Source organism: Hippopotamus amphibius, chromosome 12, assembly GCF_030028045.1.
Source record: "Hippopotamus amphibius kiboko isolate mHipAmp2 chromosome 12, mHipAmp2.hap2, whole genome shotgun sequence".
NCBI lineage: Eukaryota > Metazoa > Chordata > Mammalia > Artiodactyla > Hippopotamidae > Hippopotamus > Hippopotamus amphibius.
In genome coordinates this window covers 38,383,609-38,402,071 of record NC_080197.1, presented here as the reverse complement: position 1 = coordinate 38,402,071, position 18,463 = coordinate 38,383,609, and the positions used below count along the sequence as shown (strand labels likewise).

The following is an 18,463-nucleotide window of genomic DNA, read 5'->3' as shown; positions in this document are numbered from 1 at the left end:
AGTTTGAGGCAAAGAGGTTGTCATCAGATTAACTGAGTCGTCAGATTGTGATTCTCAATCTGGGTCCCCCAGAGGTGCCCAGGGTTCCCCTGTGTTATTTGATGGGCTTCCATCCTGGTGGGGAAGATAGAAATCAAACTCCACAAACAGAGGGAAACATTTCATGTAACAGAAATGACTGGATCCAACCTTTTATTTGGAATTAAACTAGGGCAGGCTAGAGAAGGTGAACTCGGAACCCAGACTGCTGAGTCCTGTGGCCGCGGGGGAGAGGGGTTCTTGGGGAGGCCGGGTGTGGGAGCGAGGTCACTGCCCTCAATGGACCATCTGGTCTTCTCCCTCACAGGAAATGGCCAAGGAGGAGCCAGTGTGCACCCCGGAAAGCATGGACAGCGAGGACACGCTCTTCCTGCTGTATACCTCGGGGAGCACCGGGCAGCCCAAGGGGCTGGTCCACACCCAGGCGGGCTACCTGCTGTACGCTGCCCTGACACATCGGGTAGGGTGCCACCCCGGGGGGCTCCGGGCGGGGGGCCGGAAGAGGCTGAATTGGGGTCAGAGCTCCTGCTAACATCTTCTTCTTGTGTGTTCACGAGCAGGGCTGGGCGTCCTGGCATCAGCATGGTGGAGGGGTGGCCTTGGGGGGCCAAGTTTCTGTCTTTGTCGGAAGGGCCTGGGTCCTGGACCCGTGTCTTTTGCTGGTCTTCAGCCTGTCACACGTGTGCTGTGCCCTTACCAGGCCTGCTGTGCTGGCTGGCACGGCTGCTTTCCGGTGCTGGGGGCCCGGGCACTCTGGCCTTCCCGGGCCCTTCTCCCATGCAACTGTATTGGTGTAAAGATGAGTACGTTACTGTTATTTGTTAAAATGCTTTCTTCTACTTAAGAGATCTTTTTTTAATCTGATTTTAAAAGAAAGTAAAGCAGCCCATAAAAGTGCTGTGGCCTCTAGGCTTTGCTTACTGGGGCCACATTTTAAAAGAAAAATTTTAAAAAAGATTTGCTTTTATGAGGAGACTTAAATTTAGTGTATGGAACTTGTGCTACAGGGGAGCATCCTTTAAGGATTATAAAGCAAGTGATCTGTCACAGTTTTATTACAGTAAATGCATTTAACAATCAGCACTCATTTAAACATGGGTGGGTGGGAGGATTTTGGTTAACATGAATCCCTGGTTGCCTTGGGGAATAGCTGACACTTCCCAGATGGGATGGGGTCTCAGGATAGTGTCTGTGGACCTGACTCTCTCTCTGGCCAGAGGCAGAACTCAGCCCCAGCCGGTGCCAGCAGCAGGGGGGCTGACTGGCCAGGTGACTGGGAGGCCCAGGCCCATCCAGGCAGGGCCTGGACGCTGAGAGCACCCACAGTCTGGCTGGGGTCCAGGGCCCCGCCCACTCAGTCACTGTGGCAGGGGTGGGGGTGGGCTATGCCGATCGGCCAGGCCTGGTCACCTGGAGGTGGACCTCACGGATGAGCGTGGACGAGGAGCGAGTGCTGGGAGGCAGAGATGCAGCCTGGAAGTGGTGGCCACTCGCGGGTAGTACTGTGGATGGGGAAGTGAGGCAGAAAGACAGACGTGGCCCAGAAGTAGCAATACCCGGGCAGATGAGATATTGCGCTTGACACAGTCCACGTTAAAGCAGTTGTCTTCTGGCCACTGGGTGACCCTGAGTGTTGCAGAGCTGTTCTCGTCTGAAAGCCCCTTGCTCACCTCTGGGTGGGCATGGTGCAAAAATTGACACGTCACGTCACGTAAGTCAGAACACTTTGGAAAATGTAACTAGGGAGACCGAACACCAAGACAGTCATAGAATGAGTCAAAATGTTTCCATCAATTTATAACAAAATTAGCATGAGGGAAGCTGTAAATGTGGTGAAAAAGTCGTCATTTTTTGTTTTCAAGTGTTACCAGGACACTGTCTACATGACTAGAAGTGGGGATGTAGGGCCAGGACCATCTTTTGAATTTCTCTTCAGTACAGTGAGGGAGTTTCAAAGCATTAGGAATAGAAACTTTTAGCCTTCTGTACATATGCATGTGTCTGTGAGTGTGCATTTCTGTGTGTGTGTGTGTGTGTGTGTGTGTCCGTGCACCCCCTGAAGGTATTAGGACTGTTGGGTTCTTCAGGGAAAAGGACAGTGGACTCTGCAGGGGTGGTGGGGATGTGAGCAGGTTTCAGAGTGAGGCAGTGGGGTCAGGGTGCCCTTTAGATCGTGGCTGGTCCCGGGCACCTGTTCTCCTTCCAAGAACAGCAGGGAGAGAGATCGCCAGCACCTTGAAAGATGTGGCACTGTGGGTACTCATTGTATTAAAAATCCTCTCAGTTCTGGGATGCTATGGGCTTTGGGGTGTGGGTGTCCTGTTTTGCCGGTGCAGTGGGGGTGCAGTTTCCTTGAAAGATTCCTCCTCTGCCTTGGGTCATGGCTCCACAGGGCCCTGGTGGACTTGAGACCACTGTGCTGTCTGGAAACTCTGGGGACTTCAGTGTGTGTCTGTGGCAGCAAGAGACTGGGCCACTCGCCCAAAGGTTAAAAACCATATTTATTTCAAAACAGAACACAGATACAGAAAACCACCGAAATCAAATGTGTGGCTTAATCAATTATTGTTTGGCAAATGCCCTTCAGTCAAAAACCAGAACATCGCCAGCTCACACAGAAGCCCCTTCGTGGCACATAGTGTCCCTGCCCTGTTTTTCTAGTTTTGTCACCCAAATGTGCATCCCTAGATACTGTAGCTTCCTCTTGCCCACTGACTATTTTGGATAAGCCTTTTAAGCCAAATTTAACCAGTGGGTTTCCCTCCATCCCTTAATTTTCTTAAACGTTGTCGGTCATAGCACCTGGCTGTGTGTCTCTCTGTCCTCAGTGTCTCCTGCAAAAGGGCAGGTGGACCTGCAGACAGGGTCAGGTTCAGGTTTGACCTTTTGGGAAGAATAAGGAGACTCCTGTGTCTCTCAGGCTCTTAGAAGCTGATGATGCTTGATGCATTTCTTGGTCTTTTTGGCTTTTGTTTTTTGCAGTTTTTAAAGGATTTAAAAAATTATGGCATAACAATGCAGAAAGGTGCCCTTATTTTAGACATAGGACTGGATGGAGTTTTACCTGTGGGTACATGCGTGGCCTCCATCTGTGTCAGGACACAGGCGTCTCCAGCTCCTTGAAGGCCCTGCTGTCTGAACCGCCAATCTCCGTGCCCCCCGCCACCCCCCGCCTCAGGACCAGTGCTAGGTGACCTCTGGCATATGGCGGGCTTTGTGCTGGGGCTCACAGAGTGTCCCCTCTGGGGTCTGGCTTCTTTATCTATCATTTGCGGGTCTGGTGCTACTCTCCCCAGTGATCTCCTCTGCTCACTGCTGTGGCTGCTCTGCCCTCACTCTTGCTCTCCGGGGCCATGGGAGCAGCTGTGCCTCGGGGGCAGAACACAGCCTGTGACGGGTGACAGGCTCCTGACAGCCCTTCCTCCTGTTTCTGCAGTTTGTGTTTGACTACCAGCCGGGCGACGTCTTTGGCTGCGTGGCTGACATTGGCTGGATCACAGGACACAGCTACGTGGTGTATGGACCCCTCTGCAATGGAGCGACCAGCGTCCTTTTTGAGAGCACCCCAGTTTATCCCGATGCTGGTGCGGACTGCAGGAGGGGCTGGAGGAAGGAGGAGAGGTTGGGGGGTGTGGGCCGCGGGGTGGAGGCTGTGCTCGGGCTGGCCTTGTGGGTCCTTGTGACAAAGCTGCCGGGCGGCGGGGGCCGGGCCAGGTCTGTGGTGGGATCACACGGGCAATGGAAGGGGGTCCAATCACTGGAGGCTTTCAGGGACCACACACCCTAGTGTCCCTCTCACCTCTGCAGCCACCTGGCTGGATCCTGCCCTTCCTGGAAGCCCAGGCCAGCAGCCAGCCTCACGGGGTCCCCTGGCTGCCTGTGCCTTCAAGGCCGCTCGGGGAGAGCTTGTGGTGTGTGGTCTGGAGGCGCCGCCGTGGAGTGGGATCCCTGTGAGGATCCGTCTTGCTCCCCTGGCATCTTCCTCCCTGCAGCACGGCATCCTCAAGTGTTTGTTCAAACATGACCGAATGTTGGCGGCTCTGCCGAGACTCGTCCAGATGGGTCCACGGTGCTGATGGTTCTGTGCCTGGAACTTTGGTCCCCCCACCTTGGTCCTCTCCAGCCTCCAGCAGGGGCCAGATGTGCTCCTGGGAGATGTGCAGGGCCCCGGCTAGGGATAAGCGCCACGTCTCAGGTGGCCTCAGCCTCCTGTGTGCAGAGCAGTGGCGATGACTTGGGGGTTGATGGAGTGTGTGCGTCCTGGGTCACCAGGAGAGACCATTTAAATGTGCCTGAACGCGGGTTCTGCGTTGGTGCTACTTCATGGTAACATCCCTTTGACCTGATTCCTCACTGTGTCCTGTGGGTCAGGAGGTGGGCTGTCAGCACGTGGGTCGGCATCGAGGGCCAGGTGGAGGCTCCAGTCCCCACGCAGGGTGTGCGGGAGGCGGCCCCATGGGGACTGCCCGGCGGTGGGTGTGGGGTGGGTTTCATGGACGCCGGGGGTGTCTTCACATGTCTGGCTCATGGTAACGTGGGCTGCCTCTATGTGAGGCTCATGGAGGTGATGTGACCCGGTGCCTCTCGTAGGTCGGTACTGGGAGACGGTGCAGAGGTTAAAGATCAATCAGTTCTATGGAGCCCCGACAGCCTTCCGGCTGCTGCTGAAATATGAGGACTCCTGGGTGAAGAAGTACGACCGTTCCTCCCTGCGGACCCTGGGCTCAGGTGAGCGGCTGCAGGGGGCGTGTGTGTGTCAGAGCCAGTGCCGGCCTCTGGATGGCTTCATCACGAGCTGTGTCTGTGCTGAGTTCACATGATGCGGCCGTGGCCAGTAGAAAGCAGATGTCCCACCTGAAAACCCCTCCCTGGAGCCCATAGCCTTTAAGGGTCCGGGGCTCAGCATTGTGATGTTTTCTGTGCTCTGTCTTCATCATGAAAACTCACCAGTGTGGGAAGGTCAGGCCCGAGCCCTTTCCCAGTGGCTGCCCGGGATTTCACCCCACGCTGTTCGCAGCCCTGTCATCAGTGCTGTTCTGTCCTTGGGTGCGTGTTTCCAGGCAGAGAGGGAGTTGTGAGACCACAGGTCATCGCCTCTTGTAATTTGGATAGATGTTGCCAAGTCACAAGAGAGTTTTGGAGAGGTGACCTGGGTTACCTTGAGTTGAGGTGGTCCAGGGAGGTGGAAGGTGCCAGACCTGTTCTCCTGCACGGGATTTGGTTACTAAGGAAGCAGGACTCAGGGGACAAGGCAGATGCTTTGAGTGCTCTGATGCTAGAGGGGGTGCACGTCCCCCAGGCCAGGGGCAGACTCCTGTGGGCCTCAGCCCATAAGGGCCATGACCAGAGTCACTCTCTGGTTGGACAGGCAGCACCGAGTGTGTAGGGATCCCCTGCTCCCCCCAGGGAGCCCTCCCAGGCTGACCGGGCTCTGTATAGCTTGTGGGCACCCCTACTGCATAACCTTAGCCGATAGCAGAGCCCTATGGGGGTTTCCTGAGACCAGGGTATTGTCGAGGAAAATAATCAGTAACCAATGTATGAGAATAGAAGAGAATTTTATTCAAGCCAAGCTGAGGACTATAGCTCTAAGGGAACTGCTCCAGAGAAGCATGGTTTTCAGCAGTTTTATGGGTTATCAGAACAAAGAACATCAAACAAGTCCCCAGGGATACATTCCTTCAAGGTTTCAGAAAAGCAGATCAGCACGTACACAGAAAGTCACACAGCCCTGGCGCCTGGGAAGGGAGTCTTATCATCAAAGGAGTCCCAGCATCAGCATCCCAGGAGGGGAGGCATTTAATCTCTATCTCCAGACATTCTTTGCTTCTGGACAGCACGCCCTTTACTTTAATGATTAAAGCAGATGTGCAGTGTATGTCTGACAGGCCAGACAGGCTGTTCTAGTTAATGTAAGGTCTGAGTTAAATGGTGTGTGAGCTGGAATGACTTCCCTGTACCTCAATGTGTGAACAGTTCTTCCATCAGGATCAGTGAACTGTGCTGGCAGGTTGGGTGAACAGCACGGTGGCTCCTGCATCGGGGTCCTTCATGCCTTGGCCAGTGCTGGTCCCTCACGAACGCGCCACGTTTCACTTCGCTGTTCTCCTGTCCACGGACAGTTTTTAGCTCTTGGCCGTGGGAACATCCTCGTCCATATCTGCTGGGGGTGGGTGCCTGGAGTGACCTTCTCCAGTCACAGGACAAGTGTGTCTGGCTTTAGGGGGTTCTGCCATCAGCAGGCAACCAAAGCAGTTGCAGCGGGCGGACACACTTCTAAACGGGAAGAGAAACACCTGAATGGCTCCCCAAACTGCACTCCAGCAGCCTATGTAGTTGTTCCTCCACACTTTTGCCAACTTCTTGGTTTTTGACCCTCTGACGGTGAAAATACCTCATTGTCATTTGTGTTCTTCGGTGGCCACAAACCCGATGATCTCACTGCTTTTCCAAGTCTCCTTTTGTGTCTTTCAGGAAAATTATAGAGCTGTTTTCCTTGTGAAATCGGCTCCTTTTGGTTTCAGCCTTGTTGAGGTCTCTTAACATCTTCTCTCTGGTGCGGTTGCAGTGGGAGAGCCGATCAACCACGAGGCCTGGGAGTGGCTGTACAGGGTGGTGGGCGACGGCCGGTGCACGCTGGTGGACACCTGGTGGCAGACAGGTGAGCCCATCCCCGGGGAGGGGCAGGGAGTGCGGAGGGTCAGCTCCAGGGGCGCCTGGCATGTGGGGAGAGGAAGCTCGGGGCAGCAGCTGCCGCTCTGTAGCTGTGAGACATGGGTGTGAAGGCTTCCCTGAGCCTCGGTTTCCTCGTCTGTAAGGTGGGGCCCGGGTGGGATGGCGGGGTGACACAGGGGCCCGCGAAGTTTCCTTTCCTTGGTGGCCTGCCTCCTGAACCTGGAACAACCCAGTGTTGGGTCCTGCTGTTTAAGGGACCTTGAGTCTAGATTTAGATCTGGTGGGAAAAGAGTATTTTCTGTGCCATTTTGCTTTGATTCACCCCTCTCCTCTGGGGTGTCTGACTTATCAGGATTTGGGGGGCAAGAGACCACCACTGACGTGATAAATGTGGCTGAGGTCTTGTCCTGCAAGAAGCCAGAAAGTGAAATGTTCCCAGTGGCACAGGCATTGTGGTTCAGGAAGGCCCCAAACGTTCCCTACAGCGGAGTCTCCGGGGGGCCTTCCCATGCAGGCTGATGGAGGCTGGAGCTAGAGAAATGACTGGGGGCAGAACCTGTGGGTGCTCTTTTCCTTGGCTGGTCTGGGGGCCCTGCCCAGAGCACTTCTTTCCCTCCATCCTCCTTTCCACCGTCTCCACGTCCCATGACACAGGATAGGGGCTGAGGCTCCTGGGGCTGAACCTGGCCCCCGGCCCGCTCTCCCTTCCATGGTGGAGGGGACCAGCACCCAAGCCTGGTTTCTCCTTTTTGTCACCAGGGGCCATCTCCTTGTCCCAGACAGGCAGGCCCACCCCCACCCTCCCTGGAGAGCACCTGGATACAGGTGTCAGCAGCCCCAGGCTCACTGGTGTCTCTTCCCGTCCTCCCTGCAGAGACGGGGGGCATCTGCATCTCGCCGCGGCCCTCAGAGGAGGGGGCAGAAATCCTGCCCTGCATGGCGATGAGGCCCTTGTTTGGCATCGTCCCTGTTCTCATGGACGAGCAGGTGAGTCTCCCTGTCCACATGCCCTGCCCAGCACCCGCCCCCCACCCCCACTGCTTCCACAGCCTCTGCTGCCCTCTCCCCCTCGCACAGCACCCACCGTAGGGTCTCCTCTCAGGGGAGAAAGCTCTGGGCAGCTCCCTTTGGGGCGCATGTCCCATTCCTGCATCGGGCCAGGCAGTTTGGAGAGCTTGAGGTGGTCACTCCTTCTGTGTCTCCGTCTCCCGGGTCTGCAGGGAAAGGTCCTGGAGGGCGGAGATGTGTCTGGGGCTCTGTGCCTGTCCCAGGCCTGGCCGGGCATGGCCCGGACCATCTATGGAGACCACCAGCGATTCATGGACGCCTACTTTGAGACCTACCCGGGTGAGCCTCTCCTGCCGCTGCTGGACTCTGTCTCAGGACCATTTCCAAGGGTCTGGGCGTTGTGTGAACCATCCCTGCTTTCCTTACCTCTGAGCCGGGAGCAGCCCAGCTCGGGGTCATCCCGGGGGCTCAGGCCTTAGGCTCCCAGGAGAAGAGCTGGACGCCACCCTGGAGATGATCGTGGTGCCCCAGGCCTTCCCCGTCTCCCTGTCATTGTCTTCCCGGCTTGTTTCGGGTCGTTGGGTGGAAGTTCATGTACACATGTGCCCGTGGGAACCGATGCTCTGTGGTCGCAAGCATGTCAGTGACACTGACAGAAGACTGGGGATGCTCGAGAGGGCTCCTTGTATTTTCTGCCTCCAGACGTTTGCAGCCTCCTGCCATCTGGCAGCCCCTCTGCCCTTTACTGGCACCAGCCGAGCAGCACCTGAGAGGTGTCTCCATGGGGTGGGGGTTGGGCAGGGGGGGCTTCGGCGCTTCCTCCTGTCCAGGGAGGGGTCCCTTGTGGAAGGATGAGGGCCCTGCTGGGTCCTGGTTTGGAGCTGGCACCGAATCCCCCGCTGTGGTGCAGGCTACTACTTCACGGGAGATGGGGCTTACCGGACTGAGGAGGGCTACTACCAGATCACGGGGCGGATGGACGACGTCATTAACATCAGCGGCCACCGGCTGGGGACGGCGGAGATTGAGGACGCCATGGTGAGCCCGGCCGGCCTCCGCGCCCCGCACCTCCACCGGCCGCCGCTGCCTGGGGTCTGGGGCGGTCGGCGCGGGCTGAGTCGGTGCCTCACCTCTGCGTTCTCTGTCGTGCCCAGGCTGAGCACCCTGCAGTGCCTGAGACCGCCGTCATTGGCTATCCCCATGACATCAAGGGAGAAGGTGCGTGTCCTCTGAGGACCTTGCCAGCTCTGGGGTCAGGGCTCCTGTAGGAGGAGCAGGTTCAGTGGGCGGGGGCCAGGGCTTTCTAGTGGGTCAGGCTGCTAGTTCCCATCTCTCTCAAGTGGAGATTTCGGGTGAGGAGGCTGAACAGTATGAGTATTGGGTATGATGATGTGCATTTTCCTGATTTCTAATAAATTTGAGTGTTTGTCCACTTGTAAAACAGGAACAGTAGCAATAGCTGTGGGTGTGTATTTGTCCCCACTCTCTCTGCAACTGATCTGATGGAGGGGGGGCCCCCAGGTCTTGTGTGATTAGGAGGCAGACCTGGAGAGCAACCTAAGTCCCTGCCCCATGGGCTCATGTGCTGGAGGGGCTGGGGGAGAGGAGAGAGGCAGATGGACAGGACCACTGGTGGTTAGGTGGTGCTCAGGGAACATCGATTAAGATGGGGTGGGCTTGGTGCAGGGATGGACGGGCCAGTGAGCAAGAAGGAGGCTGCACGTGGAGGGAGCCCGGCTTGGAGGGGGGACAGTATGGGTCAGCGGGGAAAGGACAGACTGTCCAAAGTGGTGCTGGGTCAGCGACTGCTCATGTGGAGAGAAATGGAGTTGGGTCAGTACGTGAGATCATCCCCAGTGGGTCAAGGAGAAACATGCTGGAGACCCGTGGGAGCCACTCTGATCCTCGCTGGAGTATTGAAAACAAAACCTGGTGTTTGTGCTAAAATATCGGTTGACCAGCACAGCCCAACAGAACTTCTTGCTGCACTGGAGTCATTCTTCGTCTGTGCTGTCCACACAGTGGCCCCCGGCTACATGTGGCTCCCGCAACTGGGGAGCCACATTTTACACTTAACTTACATTTAAATAGCCATGTGGCTGGTGCCCACAGGTGGGGCATGTGCCCAGAGACTAGTGCCTGGGCGATATTTCCATATCTGGCGCACAGGGTGGAGAGTCTCCTACAGCCCACGTCACGGCTGTGTCACGGGCACTGTGACAGAGGTGAGTCACGGCTCCAGGGTCTCTCCACACGTTCCTGTTCCCTGGGCTCTTGGAAGAGCTATTGGAGTCACTTCCAACTTGAATGAAAATGGAAATGTACTTTCAGGGCTGCAGCTAACGGGTCACTGGCCTATGATTTAAAGCCCCTGTGGATTTATGGCAGTTTGTGCAAAACACGCTGCCCCAGGAGGTGGGTCATGGTCTGATGCGCCTGAACCTCTGCTCTTCCAGCTGCGTTTGCCTTCATCGTGTTGAGAGATGACGTGGGTGACGCGGACGTGGTGGTGCAGGAGCTGCGGTCAGTGGTGGCCTCCAAGATCGCCAAGTATGCGGTGCCTGACCAGGTCCTGGTGAGTGGACGCGCCTCAGGGGCCGTTGAGCTGCGGCTTTTAAGCCTCCTCCTCGCTTCCCACTATTGATGGGGGCAGCGGCAGGGGGTGGGTGAGGGTGGTGGGCTGCTGCGTCCTCGGAGGATGGGAGACACAGCCACCTGTGCAGGGGCTGGCTAGACTGCGGAGCATTGGGGATTGTAAACAGAGAGGCCTGGGATGGGACCAGAGGTCCCCAGCCCAGTGAGGAGACACAGCGAGACCTGTCTGGAGCCTGTGTTGGGTTGGTTTTGAGGAGAAACTGGGCCACCTTCTCAGCCCTGCTGGCTTGTCACTCCTTCCTTGCCTGGGAGCTGGGCCTTGGAGGCCGGAGGGCCCAGCCTCACTCAGTGCTGTATGAGGTCAGACTGTTGGCCTGGTGACCAGAGCTTCACCTGAACTCCCCATAGGTGAACCGGACTCTTTCAAAAGACAGGCCACTGTTACAGGCCCCAAACTCAGCCCTTAATGTATCACCTTGATGTTGGATGCCTGTGGTTGGAAAATGCCAAATGCTAAGTTTCAAACACAAGGCAAGAGAACATTTTCCTGAAGCAGCTCTTGCTTCTTGTGTTAGAAAAAGCCAACTACGGCCCTGGCCAGGGTAAGAGACAAGGTGCCCCAAGAATGCCTGGTTCTGCTGCCACCTGGGAGCCCTCCTAGTGTAGCGGGAGGGAGAAACGCGTGTCGGCAGTGAGGTCTACCTGGGTACGGGAGAGCCTCCCTGGTGGAGGGTCAAAACGCCTGACTGGTTGATTTCAGCTTTAGGTCCAGATGAAGGAGGGTAAAACCAGAGGCCACAGCCCCGCTGTTCTCTGGGGGGGCGGGTGGCTGCATATCAGCCGTTCCTCTTGGGTTCCCGGGGAGGGGCATCCTCCCCTAAGCAGTGCCCTCCGTAGCTCCACACTGTGGGACACGCACTGGGAGTCTGGGCACCACCCGGAGTTTCATGCTGCACCTTCCCTGCCAGGTAGTGAAACGTCTTCCAAAAACTCGGTCTGGAAAAGTCATGCGGAGGCTCCTTAGGAAGATTGTCACCGGCAGCAGTCATGACCTGGGGGACACCACCACCCTGGAGGACCCCGGCGTCATCACAGAGATCCTGAGCGCCTACCAGGAGTACAAAGACAAGCAGGGGGCCGCCTAGCGATGGCTCCGCCGAGACCCCGAGCCAGGCCCCTAACTTATGCTCCTAGAACACAGCTCCCGCGTTGGTGTATTCCTAGACACCCCAGAAGAACCTACACTGCCCTCCACATGAAGCCCAAAGTCCCTGCCCTCCCTCCATGTGGGGACTCATGACAGGTCCTCACGCAGGGTGAGCTTCCTCCCACTTGCCCTGAATTTGGTTTCCTGGTAAAAAGTCCGTCACCTCCATTCCTGTGTCCTCCTGACAGCACAGGGAGGTGGAGCACCTGTGCCTGCTCAGGTGACTGGGAACTAGAAGCAGTCATGTTTCCTCCAGGTGTTTCTAGAAATGAGAGGTGGAAATTTTATTTTTATACTTTTATATTTTAGGAGAAAAATGGTGCAAACACACATGTGCAATGTGTGGTTTACTTGTACATACTCTTCTTAACAGTTATGAAAAGCTCCCTCTTTGCCTCCGCTCGTGGGGAAGTGTGGCAGGCTGGAGGGTGCACTTTTGGGTACTGTTTGGCCTATTTGAAATCTGAATTGGAAATGTCTGTGCCTCTGAACACAGCTATCTTGAAACCTCTCAAGCCCACAGCATCTGTTTTTGGTGTGTTTCCACTTCTCTTGGTTTGTGTGTGGTGAAACCTAACTGCTAAAAGCACCTGTGGGGATGGGCTCACTTTTCAGCTCTGAAGGGCTTGTCACGTGTGCTTCTGCAGGCTGCGGTCTGAAAACATTCCCCTCCCCCCGGCCTTGGACATTCTTAGCAGCCGGTCGGTGTGCTCCATGCGTGGGGCTGTTCAGGGAAGCCAGGGACTCAGTAATGCAGCCAGAACTGTGTCCCTGAAAACTGCCCTACCTCCCTGCTCTGAGCCAGGTCTCTCCCTTTTCAATGTGCCTTGGGTCCTCTGGACTTAGCAAGACGATGTCGACCATTAGGTTGCAAAGTGCCTATTTATAGCCAAGCACACGAGAGCCCACTCGTGGAGCGTGGCCTGCTGAGCTGGGTCCTGGAGGACAGGGAGGGCTGCCCGAACCTGCATCCCACAGTGGACGGTGCCCTGCAGCTGTGCAGGTGTTCACAGGGTGTCTGGGGTGCTCAACACCTGCCATACGTGGCTGTGCTGCCCTCTCGGTGACCAGGCAAGGATGGGTGGCCTTGGCTGTAGCAACAGATTGGCAGCTCTCATGCACCTGTACCTGTAGCATTATGTTTAGGGCGCTTCTTATGCAATGACAGCTATAAACCGGGACAGCGACCAGGGCCTCAAAATGATCTGCAGGGCCATTCAAATAAAGCTTTATTTTGTTCATTCTCTTCTTTCTATGGTGATGTTTTTTGATCTAATAATGCTATTCTTTATATGTTGTTGAATATAATCCTTGGAAACTGGAAGAGACGTATTCACTCAAAAGAGAACACTTAAAAAATTCACTGTCTTACCAGGAGGAAATATACAACAAGCGCTCACTTTATCTTAGACTGTTATTTGGTAAGCTTACCTGTCTCTAGACCACTGTGCTGGCCAATCACTAGACACAGGTGGCTAGTTAGATATAAGTAAAAAAAAAAAAAATTTAGTTCCTTGGTGGCAGTAGCCACAGTTAAATGCTCAGGTGCCACGTGGCTGGGAGCTACCAGGCTGGACAACAGGAGACCCCCTCGTCACATGGAGCCGTGGCCGTGGGTGCTGGTCTAGAGCACAGAGAACGAGGAAGCAAAACCCCACCCAGGCAGCGCCGCCCATGCAGACCCCACACGTGAGCAGCTCAGCCTGCCTGCGACCCAGCCCCTGCCCAGGGGTGGACAGAGGATCTGTGTCCTTCAGTGGATGAGATGCAGGCTTTACAGAGAATGCATTGCACTGGCGCCCTGAGAGGTGGGACGAGAGCAGCAGGGCTGTCCCAGGGAGTGTCTGTCCAGAGCCTCGGGCGCGGGGAGGGAGGCTGGGGAGGATGCTGAACCTACAAAGGCAGCTCATGGGAACGACCCGGATCTGCACCTCTGGATGCCTGGGAAGTCATAGCAGGACCTTCCTCATACCGGAATAGTCTGGCCCGGGGCAGGGCAGCAGGGGAGGGTTGCAGACAGACTTCTATCAAGTCCAGTTGCCCAGTCCCCCTTTTGGTGAAGCCACCCTGATCTCTGGTGAAGCAGAGACAAGCTTCCAGCGGGCCTGCCTGAGACCCAGTTGGGGGATGTGGACTGGCTTTTGAGCTGCCCCTGCCCAACCTGGCCCCAGGCTTCACTTCCTGCTCTGGATCTTCTGTCAAGACTGAAATGTCCTGACAAAGACCTGACTCAGAGCCGCCGATAAGCAGAGAGCAGAGCAGATACAGATGTCTGATGGCGTGGAAGGAGCGCAGGGACCGGGTGGGACTCAGGTGAGACTGTTGTAATGTGACTGCACAACATTTATCTGAGGGCAAATTGTGAGGTGATTCAGGCACACGCTGGTCCCGGCTCACCCACGCTGGCCGAGCTTGTGGTGCAGGAAAGGTAGTGTGAATTCTCACCCCATCGCCTCGGCCTGACTTGAGTGCGATTGATTAACTAGAGTTCTGGCAGGCTGACCTGCCCCCTCCTCCAACCCCCACGATACCCAACGTGGGAACGAAAACAAACACTTCTGAGCAGGGTGGGCAAGGAGGCCCTGCCAGGTGCTTGACTCCTCTGCCCACTTCATCCTCACAGTGCCTCCTGAGCAGACAATTGACCCTACTTGGCAGGGGAGGTGGGAAGGTGGGGGAGCTGGGTTTGGATGGAGCTTCTCTGATTCCATCTTTGACCCGCATGCTCAGAGCCCCCTCCTGGGAGAGTTTGGTGGAACACCAACATTTTTTAGTTTATACCTTTTAAGGCATCTTCCAGTTGGTCTCTGAATTGGTATCTGGGACGGGGAAAGCTGCAGCCAGGTGCAGCCCCAGAGGAAGCCTTCCCAGAGATGGTGACTTTGGGGGGAGGAGGCAGGGTGGTGACCTCCGATCTGAGGTGGAGGCTTTTCCTTCATCGTTTGGGAATGTTTGCCGCGTAACAGGGTGAAACCGAGCAAACAAATCCTTTCTGTTCTGTGAGAACCAGCTGTCTCTGGTTTCGCAGTATTATTTTTCACTGACTTGTTTTTACTTATCCTGCTGGGGCTCCATAGGGTGCCACTGATGTCCACCTGAATCAATTTTGGAAATATCTCCATCATTCATTATATCTTTAAATATAGTTTTTGTCATTCTCTCTTCTTTTCTGAGGACCCAGACATCCCACACGTGGGAACGTCTCACGTTCGTCTCTCTTCCTGCCTTGGTCTTGACTGTCCTGAAAGCAGAGCCTGAGGTAAAGGCTTGCTTGTGGGTTGACTTGCTTAGGATTGTGATTCTGGGAATGAGTGTGCGGATGGGGTTGTGAAACAGGGAAGGAGGGAAGCTAACGCCATGGCAACTGTTGCTGACCTCACAGGACTCACGAGGAATCTTATACATGTGTCTCTGAACTGGCTGGCCTCTCAACTTCCTCCTCTGGACCTGCGAATGCACTCGGGGAAAAAGTGGCTCCCGGCCCTGGGCTCCTCTTCCTGGGCCTCTGTCCTTCCTGGATCCTGACCACCTTGCTGGGCTCGCCAGTGTCTTCACGCAGAGGTTTCAAATGCTTCGTTCCTCACGGTCTCCGCTGTGAGTGTGAGACTCAGATATCTGACCCGCCATCGCACGAACACAGTCACGCATGATGCACCTTGACAGTGAAAGGTTCTGAATTCCAACACCCGTTTCACCCAAGCATTTCCCACAAGTTACTGAGGCTCTTTACGTTCACTCTGTACTTGTTTGTTCCCTCCCAGTGCAATGCAAGTAGCTCCCCATTTTATTCCCTGTATTGACCACATATGGCAAACCACTGAATTTGAGCATTTATTTAACCATTATTAATGCACATCTGAGGTGATTCCAATTTGTCTACATTAGAAACAAAACTGAAATGGACAGCCACACCCATCTTTGCACTGTGGGATCAAGAGGAATGCTTGACCCCTGCAATGGTGTGAATGTTTGTTGCAGCTGCCACTCCAGCACAGCACCACCCCCCCTCCCCCTCCCAGGCATTCACATGTTGAAATCCTATCCTCCAAGGTGATGGTGTCAGGACATGGTGTCTTTGGGAGGTTGCGGTTTGGGCCTCTGGACTTTTAATAATTCCCGAGTGTTTTGCACAGTTGGCCAGCCCTGGTGACTAGTTTCTGGGATCACTGATCAGGCCCAACACTAAATGCGTTTCCTCCGTTTCAATTTAAGAATGTGATCTGGATAAAGACAGCTTTCAAACTAGGCAACAGACATTTTGGGGGATGAAATATAACAAACATATACAGAAAGGTATATGAAACAATGTACAGCTTAACAAATTGACATAAACAAACACCCAGGTAACCTCCATCAAGGTCATGATAGGAAACACTGCCTGCATGTGGGAAGCCACCCAGCCCATTCCTCATCATAATCTGTTCCCACTGACAAGTCACAGCCCCTCCAGGTCCCAAGCCCTCAGGGTCGTGCCTGAGTCCCCTAGCCCCTCATGGCCCAGAGCTGCCTCAGGTGTTTCCCACAGGCGGTCTCTGAGGCTCCCAAAGCAAAGTGGTGGTGGAGGAGTGATTTTCTTGATTTTCAACCTTGGGGACACTGGACTCAGACCCCTGTCCCCCCCTAAATTGGAACACTGTATATATATCTCTATTTCTTATTTGCTCTCTAAGCAGTGATACTCAACTTCTGCTTGTAAAAGTGTCTGGGGAGCCTTTAAAACTCCCTATGCCCAAGCCACACCCCAGACCGATTACATTGGAATTTCTGGGACGGGACTCAGGCATCGGGATATTTCAAAGCTTCCCAGACGATTCTAATGGGCAGCCAAAGTTGAGAACCCATCTGAAAGAGTGGCTGCACTACGGGGCAGCACAAATCACAGCGACTGGCTGGGGCACTTGCCACTGCTGCCTGGCAAACGCGTTTATTTTCACCCTTATGTCACGCCTTTGAGTCCAGTTGCCGACACTGTTAAGGTCTTAAGACTGATTTAGGTGTCTAAGCGCTGGGACGGTCCTCCCGGCACAGGTGACTTAAAAGCAAGTGACTGGGAAAGCAGCACCGCGGGAAGTGGGCCTCAGACCCAGGCTCAGCATGCAGGGGAGTGTGTTCTGGCTGCTAACCCACGGGACACTTGGTAAGGCCTGGAGACATTACTGATTATCATGACTAGGTGGGATGCTGCTGGCATCTAGTGGGTGGAGGCCAGGGATGCTGCTACACATCCTACAATGCACAGGACTGCTCCTCCTCCTTCTCCCTCTCCTGCAAGGAATTACCTGGCCCAAACTGTCAACAGCGCTGAGCTTGAGGAACCTGGTCTAACCAATCACAGTGGTCCCATTCCCCACCAGGATGGGGTAGCAGCTGTGCTGAAGAGTGGGTGGGGGGACTGAGAAGGAAACAAACCACAGCTAGCAAAGTGGGCTTGACCATGACCCCCAGACAGAAAAACAGGACTAAACTGTGCCATGCAACACACGTGTCTCAGCTCACGCAGAGCACGTGCTCCAAAACAAAACCACTGACCCTCCAGTGACTCTCCTGGTTACAAATTCTGACCCATCCCTGCCAAGACCACCTATGGCGAACTACAGCCCCAGAGCCCTCGAGGGCCCTTTCATAATGCCCCTGTTTCGAGGAGACTCACGTGTCCTCTGGTGCATTTCCTTTGCTGCAGCAAGTTCAGTAAACCTAAGTTTTTATTATTTTCATGTACAGCCATGTTCCTGGCTGTTTTCAGTTGCCATGGAATACAAATAACTCCAGTGAAAGTGCCTTAGACACAAGATGTCCTGCTTGTGAAGTGAAGGGAAGAACTTTCAGCAAATGAAGCGGGTCCTGAATGAAAGAATGGGTTTGACCAAGTGGGGGCGAAGGAAAGCATTATCACAGAGAGAAGGAATAATAAGGACCAAGGCAGGGAGGCAGAGAATTAAAAATAGCAAGCAGTCCTGAGCGTGTGAAACAGAGGATTCAGGGCAGGAGGGATACTTCAGACACGTGGGAAGGGGCCGATCATGCAGTGCTGTTAAAACCATCCCTGGCATAGCAGCTGTACCGGCTGCATCCTGCAGGGAATGAAGTAAGATGTTGCCACGACCTGAACCTGGGACCCTGCCGACCTGGATTCACACAAGGACTCTTCATTCCCCCACGCTGGGTCTTCTGAGCTTTTCTCTGGGACAGCTGGGTGGGAGTCCGGTGCCCTCGAGCACCCAGATAGGCCGTGGCTCGCTGGCCTGGGGACAGCCTTGCCGAGCAGCAAGGAAATGATTCTCAGGGCTTCATTCTGAGTGGCCTTTTCTGGAGACGCTGCACAGCAACAGGACCCAGTTTCCTCTGCCGGGAAAGCCTCCTCCCAGTGTCTTCCCCGATCCCATCCATCTTCAGCTCGTCATCCGCCGGACGCCCTCACGAGCCCGTTTATCCTCTTCGGCGCAACTGCTCTTTAAAACCCCAAAGTGTCTCACGACGACCGGCTGGAGTCGGCTCTTCCGGGAGGAGCTCGCGAGGGCCCGTCGGCGGCGCGGCCCTCGGCTTGTCCGCCGCGCCTGGAGACAGCCCCGTCCACACGCTTACAAACCGCCCAGCGTCGCTGTGACCGTCACAAAGGCCAACGCGGCCGACTGCCCTTTTCCAGCGCGTTTCCCCCTTAACCTCATCGGTTAGAAAACGGCCGCGGGATTCTCGGCGGGGACGGCATCCCCGCCGGCCGCCCGTGGGCCCCGCCTCGCGGTCAGACCGGACGTAAGGGGCCGGGGCGGGGGGAAAGGACACGGCGGCTCGGGCCCCGGCAGCCGCCGGCAGCACAACGAGCAGACTGGGACTCGCCAGGAAGCACCTCGCAGCAACGCCTGCCCCGGCGGCCGGAAGGGGCGGGGCTCACGTCACTTGGGCGCGCGGCCGAGGGAGGCGGGGCTTTCTTCGTCACGTCCG

At 55.4% G+C, this 18,463-nt stretch overlaps 1 protein-coding gene across 3 annotated transcripts in view; it reads left to right on the top strand.

Moving 5' to 3' along the window:
- ACSS1 (acyl-CoA synthetase short chain family member 1) overlaps nucleotides 1–12,768 on the top strand; it is a 41,814-nt gene extending 29,046 nt beyond the window's left edge. For 2 of the 3 annotated variants that reach the window (XM_057703911.1, XM_057703910.1), the window contains exons 5-14: nucleotides 347–499; nucleotides 3,476–3,623; nucleotides 4,630–4,767; nucleotides 6,608–6,700; nucleotides 7,589–7,701; nucleotides 7,935–8,061; nucleotides 8,633–8,760; nucleotides 8,877–8,940; nucleotides 10,179–10,297; nucleotides 11,286–12,768. In XM_057703911.1, coding sequence (XP_057559894.1) covers nucleotides 347–499; nucleotides 3,476–3,623; nucleotides 4,630–4,767; nucleotides 6,608–6,700; nucleotides 7,589–7,701; nucleotides 7,935–8,061; nucleotides 8,633–8,760; nucleotides 8,877–8,940; nucleotides 10,179–10,297; nucleotides 11,286–11,462 — 1,260 coding nt within the window. In that variant the 3' untranslated portion in view covers nucleotides 11,463–12,768. Of the gene's footprint in view, nucleotides 1–346; nucleotides 500–3,475; nucleotides 3,624–4,629; nucleotides 4,768–6,607; nucleotides 6,701–7,588; nucleotides 7,702–7,934; nucleotides 8,062–8,632; nucleotides 8,761–8,876; nucleotides 8,941–10,178; nucleotides 10,298–11,285 lie in introns of those variants that run through there. The other variant, XM_057703912.1, reaches the window with a different exon arrangement.
- Nucleotides 12,769–18,463: the final 5,695 nt, after the last annotated feature.